The sequence below is a fragment of the Culex pipiens genome, unplaced genomic scaffold, assembly GCF_016801865.2.
Source record: "Culex pipiens pallens isolate TS unplaced genomic scaffold, TS_CPP_V2 Cpp_Un0004, whole genome shotgun sequence".
In the NCBI taxonomy this organism is placed as follows: Eukaryota; Metazoa; Arthropoda; class Insecta; order Diptera; family Culicidae; genus Culex; species Culex pipiens.
The window spans coordinates 535,298-555,475 of record NW_026292821.1 but is presented as its reverse complement, the minus strand read 5'-3'; the positions used below and the strand labels follow the sequence as shown (position 1 = coordinate 555,475).

General features: G+C 47.0%; 1 protein-coding gene across 1 annotated transcript; it reads right to left on the bottom strand.

Annotated features, from left to right (window-relative positions):
• Window positions 1-6,222: 6,222 nt before the first annotated feature.
• On the bottom strand, window positions 6,223-17,742 carry LOC120430428 (uncharacterized). The gene is made up of 6 exons (XM_052711378.1): window positions 17,404-17,742; window positions 16,287-16,816; window positions 15,301-15,579; window positions 14,882-15,178; window positions 7,185-10,751; window positions 6,223-6,580 (listed from the first exon to the last, which is right to left on the bottom strand). Exons 1-6 carry the CDS (start codon window positions 17,740-17,742, stop codon window positions 6,223-6,225), a joined length of 5,370 nt encoding a protein of 1,789 aa, XP_052567338.1.
• Between the last annotated feature and the right edge of the window lie 2,436 nt (window positions 17,743-20,178).

Sequence of the window (20,178 nt, the reverse complement as noted above, 5' to 3'; positions counted from 1 at the left end):
GACACGAAAAAGAAGCACAAACACCATCCACCGCAATCAACAACAGCAACGAAAATGAAAATCCACTTCAAATAACGAAAGAACCATGCTTTGTTTACGCAGATACAAAAAAACTGCTACAACTTGCTGGAAAAGAAGAAGAAGTTAAGAAGATTAAACCTGGCCCAAAAATGTATTAACAAAAAGCCAAATAAATAATTTTAAGCAAAAAAAAAAAATCGCCACTCTCGAATAGGCATAAAACCCACCGTCTTTTAAACATGGTCAATACATTTCACGAGATACAATATAAACTTAGATCTAAACAAAAATAGTACGGAGTAAGTTAGAAATAAAGGAATCTACAGACATCGATTAATCAAATAAATCGTCAAAATCTCCAGCGGTTGGTCTCCGATGGTGTAAGGCCAGCAGAGGGGGTGTTTTTTGCGTGTGAAAGAGATAATATAACATTTAGAGAAACTTACTGACAACAAATTTGAATCACACCACTGAGTAAAAGACTCAATCAGCTGTTGGAGCACCCTGCAGTCGTCTACGTTGTGAATTGGCTGGTAAATCTTTAGGTCGTCGGCGTAGAGAATTCTGCATCCGGGTGGGAGCACAAAGGTAACGTCGTTGTAGTAGACAGAGAAGAAGCTTGGTCCTATATTACTCCCTTGAGGAACGCCAGACGTCATACAGAACGGCACTGAATCGGAAGCACCGATTTTGACCGAGAGTGTTCTGCCAGTCAGGTACGATGCAACCCAGTTGACGACCTTGCATGAAACACCGAGGTGGTCGAGCTTGGCGAGTAAGATGCGGTGGTCGATCCTGTCGAACGCAGCCTTAAGGTCGGTGTAAACAACATCCACTTGTCCTCCGCCTTCCATGTTTCGTTTGCAGAATGAGATGAAGTCGACTAAGTTTGTCCTTGTCGAGCGTCCCGAAAAGAACCCGTGCTGTGCTGTTGAGATGTAACCCTTCGTTGCGTTTATCAGTAGCGTGTTTACGATGATTTTCATCAGTTTGGAACCGGCACAAAGAGATGTTATTCCCCGGTAATTGTAAACGTCCCGCTTATCCCCTTTCTTGAAGATTGGGAACATGTACGATGATTTCCAGCAATTCGGGAAGGTTTCGGATTGTATGGACAGGGTGAAAATTTGCTGCAACGGTTTTGTGACGGCGAAAGCATAGGATTTCAGCACAATTGATGGGATCCGTCAGGTCTGGCAGACGATGAGGACTTCAGCTTTGCGATCGCCATTCGTACGTCCTCCTCCGTGATTGGTACAGCGCTTAGGTGAAGTACGTCTGCGATGACAGCGCGGAGTGCGCTGCGCACTTGATCCGGAGTTGCAGGCGATGGACGAAATACGCTCAAAAAGTGCTGAGCGAACAAGTTGCACGTCTCCTCCGTGGAAGTAGAGTTAGCTTCGCCGAGGAACATTTTAGCTGGGAGCCCGGTTTCTTTGCGGCACCGACCTCGAACCGCAAGTTTTCATAAAAATTCCTAATTAAACTCGCGACATATTTTCTTTCTAAAACTAAATCAAAACAAACTTGACAGTTCTGCCAGCGAAAGTGACACGGGGCAAATCAATGTTTTCAAAGCAGGTGTCGTGCTGTCAAATATCAGATGACGCGAGAAATGTAATTCCTTAATATATTAAATGCGAAAATTAATACGTTAAGGCCAATGTCACGCCCCTCGCCTCCGTCTTTATTCCGACACATTTCAGTCTATACAAGTTAGGGGGACCAAGTCAGCATTTTGAAAACAAAATAGTCCATAATTTGTGAAAAATTTGTGCAATAAAAATAAAATTTGTGCACTGGACTTTTGAAAAGTTATTAACAAATCAAATTTTTACCTACAAGTTGGGAGGACCAAGTCGTTACTTTCAAAAACCAAAAACGTCATAATTTGTGGAGAATTTGTGACACTATCAAAAAAATTTGTACATTGTCAAAAAAAAAAAAAAATGAAAAATGCTGTTGCTGTGTAGCGACCTCAGCATCCTTGAGCCGCTCCAGATTATACCTCTTCGGGCGACGGTACCGGATCTTGTTGACCTCGGACAGGCGTTGGCGCAGCTTAGCTTCCACCAGGTAGTGGTCCGAGTCGATGTCCGCGCCACGGTAGGTTCTGACGTCGATTATGTCTGAGAAGTGCCGACCATCAATGAGAACATGGTCGATTTGCGTCTCCGTGTTGTTTGGTGATCTCCAGGTGTACTTGTATAGGGGGGTGTGCTGGAAGAAGGTACTACGTATGGCCATGTTTCGGGAGATAGCGAAATCGATGAGTCGTAGGCCGTTCTAGTTCGTCTGGTGGTGAGCGCAGAACCTCCCAATAACCGGTCCTCCTCCTGGCCAACTTGAGTCGCCGATGACAATCTTGACGTCGTGTTTTGGACACTTCCTGTACTCCGGTCAAGAAGCTCGTAGAAAGCGTCCTTGTCATCGGCGTCGCTTCCCATGTGCGGGCTGTGCACGTTTATGATGCTCAGGTTGAAGAATCGGCCCTTGATTCTCAACCGGCACATTCTGTCGTTGACTGGCCACCAACCAATCACGCGCTTCGCCATTTCGCCCAGCACGATAAAAGCTGTCCCCAGCTCGTGTGTATCGCCGCCGCTCCAATACATAGTATACCCACCGAGTTCTCGGTGGTCCTTCCCCGTCCAGCGCACCTCCTGCAGCGCCACGACTTCGAGACCGCGGACCCGCAATTCGTTGTGAAGAATGCGGTCGCTCCCATCGAAGTTGAGAGACCTGGCGTAGGCACGATGTGGTAACTCAAAGCCGCCCAATTTCATCGTCTTCTGTTATCGAGCAAGTTCCAAAGCGTCGCTAGGGAACGGGTCGTTATTTTTACTGTTTTACTTGTTTATTTTTAAAAAAATGGCTTCATGTATTGTAAAAAATGTGTCATTTGATTGTATTGAAGATTGTATTTGTAATAATGTAAACGTTTCGGTGGCACTGAGGGGTTTTCAATGGAATATAAGGGGTATGAATCGACAACATCAAAGATAAATTCGACAACATCAAAGAATTTCTTCCTCGGTATAAATATCCTGTTGACGTGCTGATTGTTGGCGGTGCAGGCTGGGTGAATGAAGGCTGCACTGAACTGTACGGAATTGAAGGCTACTCTGCTGTATTCTCATCACGTTTGGATTCGCATGGAGGTATGGGTGTTACTTTCGTAACAAATTTAAATGTTTTGTCACCAAGAACGTGAACATAAATGGCTGCCACTACATTTGTTTGCACTTGTAATATGCTGGGAATCCAATCGATCTTTTTGCCGTGTATCGTCCACCGAGCTATCCTTTTGGAGCGACCCTTGAAATCATTTACAAGATTTTGAGTGAATTACCGAATGAGCATGTTATCCTTGCTGGGGATTCAACGTTCCCGTGAACATCACGACGAGTCCTGCTGTTCAGGAGTATCTACGCCTGCTGGATTCGTCTAATGTTCAAGTAACGAATACAGTGGCGATGCGACTATCAAGTGGGAACATCCTGGATCACATGATATGTACAACTACCTTTGCTGACACACTCCTCAATGAAACCATCTTCACCGAAGCAAGCGACGCGAGGAAAAGCTCCTGAAGAAAAGCAGAACCAACCCGCCGCATGTCTAGCGGACCAAATCGTTGTTAAAACATGCTTCTAAATAGGTGCAATCTAAGAAAGAGGAGTGTAAGAGGAATTACTACTATCGCCAACTTTCGAGTTCATCTACGAAGCAGTGTTGGAGATGCTTGAAAGAGATCTTGGGGAAAGCAGCAGGAAGCGTTAAGGAAATAAAGCTGAAAATTGAAGGCACCGAAGTTACAGACCCTGTAAACGCTAGCTACGAACTGAATAAACACTTCTGTACCGTGGGAAGCAATCTGGCCTCAACGATCAGCAGTGACAAGACGTCCTTAAGTTCAACACGTTACGTCGGATTGACACTAGATGTCTACGAGTACGGTAGCGCAGACGATCTCGCTTCTCACCGACTGCAGCTCATCCCAACTCACCGGTGCATCTCACGATCCACACGGCGGCGGCCGTTGTGTGCATGTGGGCCAGCTGATCGAGATCGAGTACACCAATACGAGGACTGGCCGGCCCGTCCAATGATTAGAATCATTATATATAATTGCGCAAAACCCATAGCTGCAGCAACTAGCTGGCCAAGAGGCCGAATCAATCTGTATTTTGTGTAGTTTTAATATACACGCAGAAAAATATTTTGTAGAATCAGCCTGTACGAGGTTTGATTCAACAATTTTTTTGTTGAACATAATCAACGCCGATTTTGCGTTGAAACAAACCTTGATTTTCTCAACTCGACAAAAATCTTTTTTTGTTTGGAAAAAGTTGCTTTGACGTTTAGTGTTGGTTCAACAAAAATCTGGATTTTCATATCAACAAAAAGTTTTGTTGATTCAAATATGCCTTATTGTTCTGCGTGTATGTAGTTTTTTGTCGTGGAATAAATGTAGTTTTTTGTAAGCTGAGTGTTTGATGTGAACTGTGTGTACGTGTGCTTTTTTGGACCCGGAATACTCACCAAAACCCCACCAAACGGACGGAACTTCCCTGGATGAAAGGTGCCCCAAAACCACTCCGGACAACCCCACTGAGCTATCGACGACTGGTAAGGACCAACCCAACATTATTGGTCCTTCGAACCGGATTGGGAAGGATTTGGAAGGACCTCAGGTCAGGTTGGCCCCCACCAAGTACATCGGTTTGCGCCTTTTACGGGATTCTACACGCACACACACCGTGCGACAAACGTCATCACAGTTTGGGAACTGTGCTACTGGCCTTCAATTCCGCGGGCGAGCAAGGGCTCCACCATCGCGATCGGATAACGCGACCACTCACACTCAGCTTGGGTACTGGGAGTACTCACCGGACAAAACTACATCCTGCTCGGATCGTTCATCGTCTTCGAAGCACCCGGAGAGCCCAGTGAACGGTCGCTGGCTCGTCGATCTTCGTGTTCCACCGCTGCACCTCTGCGAACCAACCAGAATCAACAGCTATTATCGCCAATCACCAAAGATCACCCCGGACACCACGTCGCTTCGTTGGAACATCATCCATCGGGTAAGGAGCCCTGGTTGTCCAGGTAAATACATACAGCAAGTATATGTCGCACGCCGAAGCGAGACGTCGAACTTCTGCTAACACCCACTTTTCTCCAAACTCCACCTGATCGAACGTAAACAATCATCATCATTGACGATCATCATCGTCGATCGAGGTCACGCACTCCAAGTTGGACGATCGAGGCTCGACGACACTAATACCACCGCACTAATGAATCTCGCGTGGCTGGCGAAACTCAAAAATCTTTCTCTCCGTCAGCTGATCCTGGATCAGCTTGTACTGGTCGGAATTGCCGACGAACTGCCGCCAGCAATGCCAGCCAGCCAGCATGCAAGTTCTCCTTGTGAATGCATCTGACCAGGTTCTGCCCCACCTTGATGTGCTGCGGCAGTATCCACTGGTGCATGTTTGCGTATGGCAGCCGCGAATGGCGCAGGCGACCGCCCACACACAACAACCCATCGTCCAGCAACGGGTTCAATCAATTTAGTGTCTTGGAGGACTCACCCTTCTCGAGGCTGGCTATTTCGGCGGCGAACTCTCCAGGTGTTGCACCGCTCGTAAAATCGCCTTCTGCGACTCGCGCATCTCTGGGATCGTAGGGTACCTTGATACGACCCGCCTTTCCTTTACCTTCTCCTTACAGTTCTGGCAGAACCGCACGACGTAGGCGAAGATGCGCTCGAAACGGTTCGATCCTCTCGAACGTTGGTTGGAATGTTTCGTACTGGATGGCCGCGCTTACGACCACAGCACGACGAAGCTCTGTAACGGCGTCATCTGGCAGCGGCTCTAGTTCTTCCATTTCGCAGATCTCACTTCGCTGGTACTCTGCGCACTTCTTCCACTTCTCGTTGGTTACTAGCTTGGTTGCAGACATACCGCGTGAAACGATATCTGCAGGGTTGTCTGCAGTGCGCACAATCTCAGCAACCCATTTTTTCACAAACACCTCCAGCTGATCAGGATTCTTTTTTAGCCAAGCAAGCACGACCTGGCTGTCAGACCACAGCACAATTTTTCTAAAGACGAAGTCCACCGCCTCCAAGAAGTTCTTGACTAACCCGTGCAGCAAGCGTGCGGTCAGCAGTTCACTCCGTGGGATCGTTTACACCGTCTTTGGAACCAATTTCGATTTGGCGCACAGCAGTTTCTGTTCCGCGGGGCTCCCTGAGATGATCGATTTCACGTACACGCAAGCTCCGTACGCGTGCTTTGATGCGTCGGCGTACCCGTGCAGCTCGTTAGCAGCGGCGTTCGTAGTCACTAACCTACGTGGCACTCGAATCTTGTCGAGGTCCCGAATCGTATCCAGGAAGTTCTCCCAATCCTTCTGTTGGGGAGCCGGAGTACAACCTAGCCTTCGACAGCTCTGGTGGCCCCCAGCATCGACCGGATCGGATTTGGGCTGGCTGGTCTGGTCCTGGTTCGTTGGGTAGTCCGTGCGTGGGGTGGCTTCCGGGTTTCTTGCCAATTCACAATAAAACAACACGCAATTACAAAAAAACAGCACTTTAATTTTAAACACAATTTTACTGCACAAAACGAAAGTTAAACGAACTACATTTATTAATATTAAGCCTAACACATTTAAATTGCCTGATAGGCGCAGAATCGACCGTTTCGATCTGCCGGTTCGAGAAGTTCTAAAAACTTAAAACTAAATATCGCAGCAGGTCAGCTGCTCCCGTCGTTCGTTGAGGCAGGTCAGGTCATCAACCCGGCCCGGCGGTCATCGACCCCAGAAAAGTGCATCCTATCAGCGATTACGATCGTCCATCTCGCGAGAGGATCACCGCGATCACCAATACCGCGATCAGCTGCTGTAGGTCGCGTGCAGCCGTGATAAGAGTGGTCACTCGCGTTGGATGATCACAGTTGACCCGACAGTGGTGACCCGACAGCAGATGCAGGGTTGTTAATCATGACCACTCCAACATCTCACCCACCCAGAAATGACCAGTTTCTGAAAAGATACAAAAAAACCTCTTCGGGGATGTGGGAATAGGGATAGGAAGTTAGGATTGGGTTTGAAGATCTGCATCCGTTGATTCCATGGCGTCGCTGTACTCCGGAAGTGGCAGTATGCACAGCTTCTCCACCGGACGTTTGAGATAGCCGTCGGCGGTTTTCAGCGTTACTACCCTAACCACTCCGTCTTCGCCTAGGTGTACCTCGAAAATTCTTCCCATCTTCCATCGCATTGGTGGTGAGTTCTCGTCTTTGATGACCACAAGCTTACCGACCTCGATCTGTATTGGTGGCTTCCAGCGCTTGACCCGTCCCTGTAGCTGGCACAAATACTCCCTCCGCCATCTAGTCCAGAAGTCTTGCAGCATGCGCTGCATCGTCTGGAATTTGTCGAGCCGGTTCATCGGGATTGCTGATAAATCAGCATCGGGTACTGTTTGCAGCGATGACTGCACGAGACAATGTGCCGGTGTTAATGGTTCCAGGTCATTAGGGTCATCGGACATCGGAGTTAACGGCCTAGAGTTGAGGCAGCCTTCCACCTGGACCAGCAACGTGTTGAGATCCTCTGCGGTAACAGGTGTTTCGCCGATTGTTTTTAATAATAGCTTCTTTGTAGATCTAACCGCGGCCTCCCAGAGGCCTCCGAAGTGTGGTGCACTGGGTGGATTAAAGTGCCATTTGATTCCTTGGTTTGAACATTCCTTGGAGACGATGTCGCGATGTTTACGGTCCTTGAGCAGCAACAGAAGTTCGGCCATTTTATTACGAGCGCCAACGAAGTTCGTTCCGTTATCGGAATAAATGTCGTCACAGATTCCCCGCCTGGCTACGAATCGTCGAAGTGCCTGGATGAAACGCTCTGTGGATAGGTCTGTTACCAATTCCAAATGGACAGCCTTGGTGCAGAGGCAGATAAAAAGTGCCACGTAAACCTTAACTGCAGGTCGTCTTGGGGCTGGGCGCACATAAAGTGGTCCAATGTAGTCCACACCTGTCCGCGCGAACGGTCGCGAGGTGGTAACCCGAGCAGAAGGCAATTCTCCCATGAACTGCTGAACAGCCACGGGTTTCGACCGGAAACACTCCTTGCAGTGATGGATCACCTCTCTGATCACACTTCTGCCCCCAAGTGGCCAAAAGCGTAATCGTACGACTCCCAACACCAGTTGTGGGCCAGCGTGAAGCAATTTCTCGTGGAAATGTCGGAAAAGAAGTCGTGTGAGTTGATGCCTAGCCGGAAGTACGATGGGATGTTTCGTGTCCTCGGATTCCAATGAATGACGTAAGCGTCCTCCCACTCTAATGAGCTGTTCATCGGAAATGTACGGGTTGAACCACCGCAGTGGTGAACTGTTCGCAACTGGTTTTCCCTTGGTTAGTTTGTTCCATTCATCAGCGAAAACTTGCTTCTGAACGAGCCTTATTAATGCGAACTCTGCTTCTTTCAGCTCCGCAACCGTCAACAAGTCCGATTTGAACCGCTTTTCCTTGGGCATGCGAAGTAGATCCTTCAAGCGTAGCCAATACGCCGTACGCCTGACCAGATCGGGATACGAAGAGAAGTGAGAGATGAACCAAACGTTGAACTCAGCCGTAGTTGCTGCAGCTACCGATGCCGCAGTGTTTCTTCGCTCTTCTTCTGCTTCTTCCGTCGTCACGATCTTCGGTTGTGGTTGGCGTTGCTCATTCGTCTTCTTTACCCAGCCTGGCTTCCAGAATGGTACCAAGTCGATGAGATCTGCTGGCATGACTCCACGTGACAGGAAATCTGCGGGGTTTTCAACTCCAGGCACGTGTCCCCAGACACAGCCTTCCGTGAGAGCTTGAATCTTGGCCACCCTGTTGGCGACGAAAGTGACCCATGTTGATGGTGGTGATTGTAGCCAGTACAACACGCACATGGCGTCGACCCAGAAAAAGGTTGGAATTTTGATCTTCAGCGATTGCAGAATTTGCACGTAGAGTTCAGCAGACAAAACGCCACCGCGAAGTTCCAATCTTGGCATCGCTTGGCTCTTTAACGGTGCCACCTTGGTTTTGGATGTGAGCAAGTTCACGGATATCCTGCCCTTTGGATCTTCGCTTTTCAAATACGCACCGCTTCCAAAGGCCTTCTCAGATGCGTCAGAAAAGAAGTGCAATTCCATCTTGAACACTTCAGGGCAGATGACGCAACGAGTGATGCGAAGTTCATTGAGCAAAGCGAGCTGTGAATGAAATCTCCTCCAGACCTCACCCACCATTTCAGGTACCGCCTCATCCCAATCCAAACGTTCTCCGTTCGGGTTCAGCAACGTCCACAGAGATTGCATGAAAATCTTGGCCGTTACGATGACCGGTCCTAGCAGTCCAAGAGGGTCAAAAAGAAGGGCAATTGTTGACAAAATGAAGCGTTTAGTGAGCTCAGGCACTTTGTCCAAATCGGGAATGTTGAACTGGAACTTTAGCGTGTCCGTTTTCGGCATCCATGTGAGACCAAGAGTTTTCACTCCAGGGTCCGTGTCAAGGTTGATTTCCTCCATGCTAATCGCTAGGTTTTCCTCAGCAATTCCAGCTAGCACTTCCTGTCGATTTGATGCCCATTTCCTAAGCTTGAAACCGCCTCGTAGCATCATCTCGTCTAGCTGCTTCCGAAGTTCGATTGCTGATTGGACGTCCTCAGCTCCGGTGATGACGTCATCCATGTAGGTGTCTTGGTTGACTGCCCGTGCAGCAAGCGGAAATCGAGGTCCATCATCCGTCGCTAGTTGTTTTAGCGTCCTGGTTGCGAGGAATGGAGCGGGCTTGGTGCCGTAAGTGACGGTTTTCAGCTCGTAGATGCCAACTTCCTCGTCCGGAGAAAAACGCCACAGAATGGATTGCAATGGCCGTTCCTCTGGGTGGACCATGATTTGACGGAACATCTTCTCTACGTCAGACACAAGCATAACCGGCTTGATCCGACTCCGCAGAATGATAGAGCGCAAATCTTCTTGGATTACCGGCCCTGCCAGCAACACATCGTTCAGTGCGACTCCAGAAGATGTTTTGCATGAAGCGTCGAAAACAACTCTGCATTTGGTGGTGGTACTGGCCTCCTTGACCACCGGATGGTGCGGTAGAAAACACCGATTGACCTGGGTTGGAGTTGTTTCTTCGACCTTGGACATGTGACCCAGTTCCAGATATTCGTCCATGAAATCTGTATACTGTTTCCGCAAATTGGCGTCCCTTGCCAGTCTGCGTTCGGTTGCGTGCAGCCGTCGCAACGCAATTTCCTTGGATTCGCCCAATCTGGAGATTCCACCTTCGACCTTGGGCATGGAAACGGAATACCGACCGTCGGATAACCGTTGAACCGTGTGTTGGAAGTTCTCTTCGCAGCGTCTTTCAGCGGGAGAGAACGCGTCGTCCAAACCGACGTCTTCAGCCGACCAAAACCGTGCCATCAGAGTTTCCATCTTCTCTGAGGTTGACACGTTGCACTTCACCTGCGTGGAGTTGCATGGAACCGAGAGACCACCGGATACCACCCAGCCGAACACCGACTCGTTCAGCGCTGGTAGATTGTCTCCCAGGGGAATTCTTCGACCGGTTTCAAAGAACTCGAAAAAGCATTCAATGCCAAGGACGATGTCCACCTTCTTGGACTGGAAGAATGCTGGATCTGCCAAGATTGGTGCGCTGGAAGTGGGGACGCAAAGTCGTGATTATTCAGGTTAATTTTTTGGTGTGCTTTTGTGTCGCTATTCGTATGGAGTGAGTGATTGTGGTAATCGAATAATAGCATCATTGGTGCGCTGGAAGTGGGGACGCGAAGCCGTGATTATTCAGGTTAATTTTTTGGTGTGCTTTTGTGTCGCTATTCGTGTGGGGTGAGTGATTGTGGTAATCGAATAATAGCATCATTGGTGCGCTGGAAGTGGGGACGCGAAGTCGTGATTATTCAGGTTATTTTTTTGGTGTGCTTTTGTGTCGCTATTCGTATGGAGTGAGTGATTGTGGTAATCGAATAATAGCATCATTGGTGCGCTGGAAGTGGGGACGCGAAATCGTGATTATTCAGGTTAATTTTTTGGTGTGCTTTTGTGTCGCTATTCGTGTGGGGTGAGTGATTGTGGTAATCGAATAATAGCATCATTGGTGCGCTGGAAGTGGGGACGCGAAGTCGTGATTATTCAGGTTAATTTTTTGGTGTGCTTTTGTGTCGCTATTCGTATGGAGTGAGTGATTGTGGTAATCGAATAATAGCATCATTGGTGCGCTGGAAGTGGGGACGCGAAATCGTGATTATTCAGGTTAATTTTTTGGTGTGCTTTTGTGTCGCTATTCGTGTGGGGTGAGTGATTGTGGTAATCGAATAATAGCATCATTGGTGCGCTGGAAGTGGGGACGCGAAGTCGTGATTATTCAGGTTAATTTTTTGATGTGCTTTTGTGTCGCTATTCGTGTGGGGCGAGTGATTGTGGTAATCGAATAATAGCATCATTGGTGCGCTGGAAGTGGGGACGCGAAGTCGTGATTATTCAGGTTAATTTTTTGGTGTGCTTTTGTGTCGCTATTCGTATGGAGTGAGTGATTGTGGTAATCGAATAATAGCATCATTGGTGCGCTGGAAGTGGGGACGCGAAATCGTGATTATTCAGGTTAATTTTTTGGTGTGCTTTTGTGTCGCTATTCGTGTGGGGTGAGTGATTGTGGTAATCGAATAATAGCATCATTGGTGCGCTGGAAGTGGGGACGCAAAGTCGTGATTATTCAGGTTAATTTTTTGGTGTGCTTTTGTGTCGCTACACTGAGCAAAACTTACACAGCTCAACGAAGTGTTATACACATGATCTGGCCCTGCTGTACAGAGCACTCAAATATCAATCGCAAAACACTTGAAATTTCGGTGATTGGCCATAAAATAATGTCAATAGCCAAACACTTGAATTTTAAATGGCGTTGAAAAATAAAAGTACGTACAAGCGATTTACAGGTTCTCGCTTGCTAGTCGTGCACGCTACCACTGCGCCGGCCGGCCAGTTGAAGACGGGAGAGTTTTTGTGCTATTCGTTCTTGCCTCGCTTCTAGCCTTCGATGAAAGTCGCGCAAAAATCAGTCAGTGAAACACATTAAATTCATGTGGATAATCACGTTGACTTTGAATAGTGCCTATTTTGGGTAGATCTTAAGATCATTTTCAAGTGTTTTGCTCATCACTTTGAATAGTTCAAGACGGTGGGACAAATTCATGTGCAAAACACTTGAAAAGCTTGAGCCACCCGAATGAAAATAACATGTTAAAAAATACCAAAAAGTCAACCGCCCAAACACTTGCATTTGAAAGTGGTTTGGATTTATGTTGAAACAAAAACCAATTAGATCTACGATGTGTTTTTATTAAATCATTTAAGTGTTTGGGCACTTGAATAAAAAGTGTGGCATATTTTCAGTGTATTCGTATGGAGTGAGTGATTGTGGTAATCGAATAATAGCATCATTGGTGCGCTGGAAGTGGGGACGCGAAGTCGTGATTATTCAGGTTAATTTTTTGGTGTGCTTTTGTGTCGCTATTCGTGTGGGGTGAGTGATTGTGGTAATCGAATAATAGCATCATTGGTGCGCTGGAAGTGGGGACGCGAAGTCGTGATTATTCAGGTTAATTTTTTGGTGTGCTTTTGTGTCGCTATTCGTATGGAGTGAGTGATTGTGGTAATCGAATAATAGCATCATTGGTGCGCTGGAAGTGGGGACGCGAAGTCGTGATTATTCAGGTTAATTTTTTGGTGTGCTTTTGTGTCGCTATTCGTGTGGGGTGAGTGATTGTGGTAATCGAATAATAGCATCATTGGTGCGCTGGAAGTGGGGACGCGAAGTCGTGATTATTCAGGTTAATTTTTTGGTGTGCTTTTGTGTCGCTATTCGTATGGAGTGAGTGATTGTGGTAATCGAATAATAGCATCATTGGTGCGCTGGAAGTGGGGACGCGAAATCGTGATTATTCAGGTTAATTTTTTGGTGTGCTTTTGTGTCGCTATTCGTGTGGGGCGAGTGATTGTGGTAATCGAATAATAGCATCATTGGTGCGCTGGAAGTGGGGACGCGAAGTCGTGATTATTCAGGTTAATTTTTTGGTGTGCTTTTGTGTCGCTATTCGTGTGGGGTGAGTGATTGTGGTAATCGAATAATAGCATCATTGGTGCGCTGGAAGTGGGGACGCGAAGTCGTGATTATTCAGGTTAATTTTTTGGTGTGCTTTTGTGTCGCTATTCGTATGGAGTGAGTGATTGTGGTAATCGAATAATAGCATCATTGGTGCGCTGGAAGTGGGGACGCGAAATCGTGAATATGCAGGTTAATTTTTTGATGTGCTTTTGTGTCGCTATTCGTGTGGGGCGAGTGATTGTGGTAATCGAATAATAGCATCATTGGTGCGCTGGAAGTGGGGACGCGAAGTCGTGATTATGCAGGTTAATTTTTTGATGTGCTTTTGTGTCGCTATTCGTATGGAGTGAGTGATTGTGGTAATCGAATAATAGCATCATTGGTGCGCTGGAAGTGGGGACGCGAAATCGTGATTATGCAGGTTAATTTTTTGATGTGCTTTTGTGTCGCTATTCGTGTGGGGTGAGTGATTGTGGTAATCGAATAATAGCATGACTTTCTGAATAGTTTGTGTCTTGAGCGTAATTTTCGTTGAGTAATTGGTGTTTTTTATGATTTTTTTTTGTGATCTTAATTAATTGTTTTGTGATTTTCAAAGCCTATCCTATATCATCGTTGATCGGAAGGCACGGCGTCGGGTAAATTGTGTATATTTTTTCGAATAAGGTTTTATTTTTTATGGTGAAAAAGCCATTTCTATATAATGATCGAAAGACGCACTGACATTTTGGATTAATTAATAGTGAAGTGAAATAATTGTGTGTGAGTGACTTTGTTTGTTAACCAGAAAGACCTTCCCATAGCATCGTTGCTCAGAAGGCTCGCCGACGGGTTTGTTATGAAAGTCCTCCCCATAGCATCGTAGCTCGGGAGGCATCGAAAAGCCAATACCTTATCCTACTAACCCAAAAAAAAATAATCATGTGATGCTTGAAGGAGATGCTGTGGATTCAACGGTCTCAAGCGGTATCAACAAGTATATAGCGAAAAACTGTGTGCTTGATGAGTCTGCAACTTCAACTATCGGACTAACATTCCTCCCTTTCGTTGAACTGCAGGCTTCTTGGGAGGGCGCCGGTATTGACTAATAAAGTAGGGATCTTCAGAGGTTAAACAGTGAACGGATGGTTGGCTCCCACTGATCATTTTTGATTCATTGTTTAACTTCAGCTGATCCGTCAATAACGGAGTAGCAGCTCATTGGCAGTCAACCATGCTCATGCTCATGCTCATGGAAGAATGCTGGATCTGCCAATTCAATTCCGTCCGGAATCGACCATCCATTTGTTGCGATTGTTGTTGTTGGCAGATTGACCGTAACCTTGGAGAGCACCAAGAAGTTCATGTCATTTTTTTTTTTCAATTCAATCAATTTTTATTTGTTCTTTTGCTCAACCCGGCTCGATTTACATAGATAGTGATACAGAATTCTCTCTTCATCTAAATTTCAGTTTTTCGTACGTGTTGTACATTGTTGGTTTCTCGTATAGTTTACATTTTGCATTTAGGATGCTCATGTTTAGTCTGAATTATTAAAATATCCTACCTAACTAAAACTAAAAATTATAAACCTAGACCTAACCAACCCTGAACAGGTTTCGAATCAATTCGATATTGCTTAAGGCAAGAAGTTCATGTCTCGCTCGAAGTTGGATAACCGAGACCGCACCGTTGCGTGAATCTTGTGCTTAACCTTTGTGCCAGATTGACCGATTCCTAGCACGGAAATGTCCACCTTTTCTCGCGTGACCTTCATCAGCTGCGCCAGTCGCTCTGATATGAAGTTACTCTCCGACCCCGAGTCGAGGAGTGCGCGAGCAGGGTACCGATTGCCATCGTCGTCCTCGACAATGACCACTGCTGTAGCCAACAGCACTTGCAGCTTGTGTTGCTGCGCCTGACATGGATGGGTTCGTGGCTGCCATGTTTGCCACGTGGGATGTTGTCGGACCTTGGGTTTCCTTGGAGTTGGAAGGGTTGTTGCTCCCTGCAACCGCGAGTGCCGTCACCGCGTTGTCCCTTTCCGGTTGTTGTTGAAAACATATCAGTATGGTGCCGACCCTTGCAGTTCCTGCAACTGTACTTGGACGTGCAGTTTTTGGCTTGGTGACCAGTTCTGAAGCAGTTGCGACAGAGGGAATGCGTCTTGAGTAATGCGTCCCTCTCCGACACCACCAACCGTTGGAATGCAGAACACTGGTAGAGTAAGTGGTTGTCCTTACAAGCCACGCACGAGTAGCCAGCATGTTGCACCGTACTGTAGCTAACCTTCTTTGCCATGGATTTGGGAACGTACTGTTGTTGTTGGTGTTGAACAGCCCGACTGTTCACAGTTTTCGGTGGCAAACTCTCCAGAACCTTTCTGGTTTTGGCGAGCAGTCTTGTCGAAAAAGAAAAACAGTTTTTCTCTACTTCACCGACGTTTCGGCCTTTATTTTGAGGCCTTCTTCAGGGGGTTTACTAAAAATGTCAAGCTTTTACAATTTGTGTGTGTTTGGTTGTGTTTTGTGTACTTACTAGTTGTCTGTTTCTTGTCAAAAATGTTTTAGTCCTATTGTTAAACTGTTCTTTACGTTTGCTGCACATCACTGTTTAAAGAATTAATTTAATATTGTTTTGTAAACTATTGTGAAATACTAACATGTTTGTCCAAATAAATTGTTGTAAAACAACATTCAACTGCTGGGTCACTTTGTACTGTACAACGTCTAATTGCTAACTGTCAGGTGGATTGGTTCAGTTGTGATTGTGTTGTGTGTTTTTGTGTGTTTTGTGGACAAAATCGAGGAAGTTCTGGCCGCTTTCAACGCATACCACGACAGCATCCAGTTCACCTACGAGGTTGAGCGAGACGGGAGACTCCCATACCTCGATATGACACTGGTAAGACAAGCAGATGGTACCATTCGGACAGAGTGGTACACGAAAGAGATTGCATCAGGCCGCCTCCTTAACTTCCTATCCATTCATCCTCTTCCCCAAAAAATCAATATTGCAACCAATTTTATCAACCGTGTTTACAATCTCACCACCAACAAAACAGATAAAGAAAAAAGACAAATAGTTCACAAATACCACAAAGTAAACAACGATTGCACCAGTCGCTGCATAAGTACCTTGTGGTTGTTGTAGTACCTCTGCAAACGATCCCATGCCAGCTTGTAGTTGACCGACGTGGTTGAAAGTCCACTAATGATCCTCTTGGGTTTGTCGTCAAGACAATTCTTTAGGTAGTGGGACTTTTCCACATCCGGTAGGTCAGACTTCCAGTGGATGAGTGAGAGGAACAAGTCACGAAAACTCAGCCACTCGTCGATGTTCCCCTTGAACATAGGAAGCTTGATCTGAGGCAAACGGGCGTGATCAGTCCCCCCAACAATCGTGTCGTTGTGGGTCGGTTCACAAGGAACTTCCTGTCGTTCCTTCAGCTTGTCCAGTAGAAGGGATTTTACTCGGTAATAGCCTTCAGTCAACGTTTCGCGGTCCTTTTTGTAGGTAGGGTCATCCTCAGGGTTGTAGTCTTTGTGAGATTTGATTTCCACCAAGGTAGTGCACAAAACATCCCACAGCTTGTTGAGACTTTCCAAGCGCACACTCACCTGGGAAGCGGTTGTTTCCGCCTTAAATTTATCAGCAAATTTGAAGATGTCATTGAGCGCTGCTTGTAACTCTTGGTATTTAACGGTCAACGCTTTCAGCGTCGGTCCTAACAAGGACTTCCGGGGTGCCATGACGTCAGAGAATGTAAAGCGAAAAAGTGTGGTGCTGTAGTATTCCGTTTCGTCCTGGCTTCGGCAAGAACATATACTGCTGTAGCAAATTACTTACTTTTAGCAGTAACTGATCGTACCCAAAGCAGTTGGGAGTTCAATCAGAACCGGAAGCACCAGGTAGCTCGAGACGTCAAACCAAAATGTCCTTAGCGGTCAAGTGGGCAGCTCAAATTGAATGCGTGGGTGTGCGAAGAAGAGGTGGAAAACGGCATGTAGTATCAACGGTGCCTTGGCTTCGGCAAGCCATATACTTTGCTAGTGTATCTCACCTGGAGAAACAGTAGCAGCGACCAAAAAACAACGTGAACTAGATCCAGGGATGCGTGGTGTAAGCGAAGAGGATACAAACTCGATTTAAAATGGTGTATTTCTGTCGTCTTAGCTTCGGCAATATACTATTCTTTAGCACTCACCGGTAGAAACGAACAGTTGCGCAGCCTCTTCAGTCCACGTGGCGATCCGTCTTGGCACGTGTCAGTCACGTTGATGTCGTCCTTCTCGGGTGGTCTGAACGGTAGCAAACGGTTGTGGCCACCGTTAGATGTCCTCTTGGAGTCGTGCAGATCGTCGTGTAGATCTCCAGCGACCTCGGAGTCGCCGCGTGTCGGCTTGGAGTCGTGCAGATGGTCAGCGACCTCCACGTGGTCACAGCACGTGCAATCACCGGCGTCCAGCCGGTTCGGGCGTAGTAAAGAGTTGTGTGGTCGAAAAATGGTGTTAGTTTCACGGTAGCGACTCGCTTCGGCTGACATACACTGTGCTTAGAATATTTTACCTGGGCAAAAGGTGTCCTTTCTGGAACAGTGTGTCAACGCAGCAGTCGGATGGCTCCGGCAGCAACGCAGCAATCGGATGGTCCAGGAAATGGCTGACCGGATGTCCCAGAAAATGGCTGACCGTGACCGGAGACGCGCTCTCGCCGCGCAGCGCGTAGCAGATGGCTCGCTCGATCCAATGGGACGCACGCAGCGGTTCGCTCCAGCGGAATGTACAGCGTAGATGTGGATGGGAGGTGTGTCAGTACCGGGAATGTCTGACCGCTTCGGCGGACATATACGTAGTGGTTCCACTTACCAAACGCAACACGTTGGCGCGTAGATGTCCAAGCGCGAAGTTCGTTGTCCGGGTTGAGGGTACAATGTCCTATTGTCCCAGGGATGAATGGCCAAACCGTTGGCGCGCTTTGATTGTTCCCAGCAGCGATGGCGAACCGTGCCACGCCGCAGTCCAATGGCGACGAACCTCGTCCACAAACGGCAATGTAGCGTCCAACCGTCCTTCCTCCCGCGAACCAGGATCCGTCCGATCCGGTTCGAAGGACCAGAAAACAACGTTGCCCCCAGCATCGACCACTGCTGTCGAAGGCTAGATTGTACTCCGGCTCCCCAACACCTTCATTAGCAGGTATCTGCTGATGACGGGTTTGTTATGAAAGTCCTCCCCATAGCATCGTAGCTCGGGAGGCATCGAAAAGCCAATACCTTATCCTACTAACCCAAAAAAAAATAATCATGTGATGCTTGAAGGAGATGCTGTGGATTCAACGGTCTCAAGCGGTATCAACAAGTATATAGCGAAAAACTGTGTGCTTGATGAGTCTGCAACTTCAACTATCGGACTAACATTCCTCCCTTTCGTTGAACTGCAGGCTTCTTGGGAGGGCGCCGGTATTGACTAATAAAGTAGGGATCTTCAGAGGTTAAACAGTGAACGGATGGTTGGCTCCCACTGATCATTTTTGATTCATTGTTTAACTTCAGCTGATCCGTCAATAACGGAGTAGCAGCTCATTGGCAGTCAACCATGCTCATGCTCATGGAAGAATGCTGGATCTGCCAATTCAATTCCGTCCGGAATCGACCATCCATTTGTTGCGATTGTTGTTGTTGGCAGATTGACCGTAACCTTGGAGAGCACCAAGAAGTTCATGTCAATTTTTTTTTTTCAATTCAATCAATTTTTATTTGTTCTTTTGCTCAACCCGGCTCGATTTACATAGATAGTGATACAGAATTCTCTCTTCATCTAAATTTCAGTTTTTCGTACGTGTTGTACATTGTTGGTTTCTCGTATAGTTTACATTTTGCATTTAGGATGCTCATGTTTAGTCTGAATTATTAAAATATCCTACCTAACTAAAACTAAAAATTATAAACCTAGACCTAACCAACCCTGAACAGGTTTCGAATCAATTCGATATTGCTTAAGGCAAGAAGTTCATGTCTCGCTCGAAGTTGGATAACCGAGACCGCACCGTTGCGTGAATCTTGTGCTTAACCTTTGTGCCAGATTGACCGATTCCTAGCACGGAAATGTCCACCTTTTCTCGCGTGACCTTCATCAGCTGCGCCAGTCGCTCTGATATGAAGTTACTCTCCGACCCCGAGTCGAGGAGTGCGCGAGCAGGGTACCGATTGCCATCGTCGTCCTCGACAATGACCACTGCTGTAGCCAACAGCACTTGCAGCTTGTGTTGCTGCGCCTGACATGGATGGGTTCGTGGCTGCCATGTTTGCCACGTGGGATGTTGTCGGACCTTGGGTTTCCTTGGAGTTGGAAGGGTTGTTGCTCCCTGCAACCGCGAGTGCCGTCACCGCGTTGTCCCTTTCCGGTTGTTGTTGAAAACATATCAAAGTATGGTGCCGACCCTTGCAGTTCCTGCAACTGTACTTGGACGTGCAGTTTTTGGCTTGATGACCAGTTCTGAAGCAGTTGCGACAGAGGGAATGCGTCTTGAGTAATGCGTCCCTCTCCGACACCACCAACCGTTGGAATGCAGAACACTGGTAGAGTAAGTGGTTGTCCTTACAAGCCACGCACGAGTAGCCAGCATGTTGCACCGTACTGTAGCTAACCTTCTTTGCCATGGATTTGGGAACGTACTGTTGTTGTTGGTGTTGAACAGCCCGACTGTTCACAGTTTTCGGTGGCAAACTCTCCAGAACCTTTCTGGTTTTGGCGAGCAGTCTTGTCGAAAAAGAAAAACAGTTTTTCTCTACTTCACCGACGTTTCGGCCTTTATTTTGAGGCCTTCTTCAGGGGGTTTACTAAAAATGTCAAGCTTTTACAATTTGTGTGTGTTTGGTTGTGTTTTGTGTACTTACTAGTTGTCTGTTTCTTGTCAAAAATGTTTTAGTCCTATTGTTAAACTGTCCTTTACGTTTGCTGCACATCACTGTTTAAAGAAT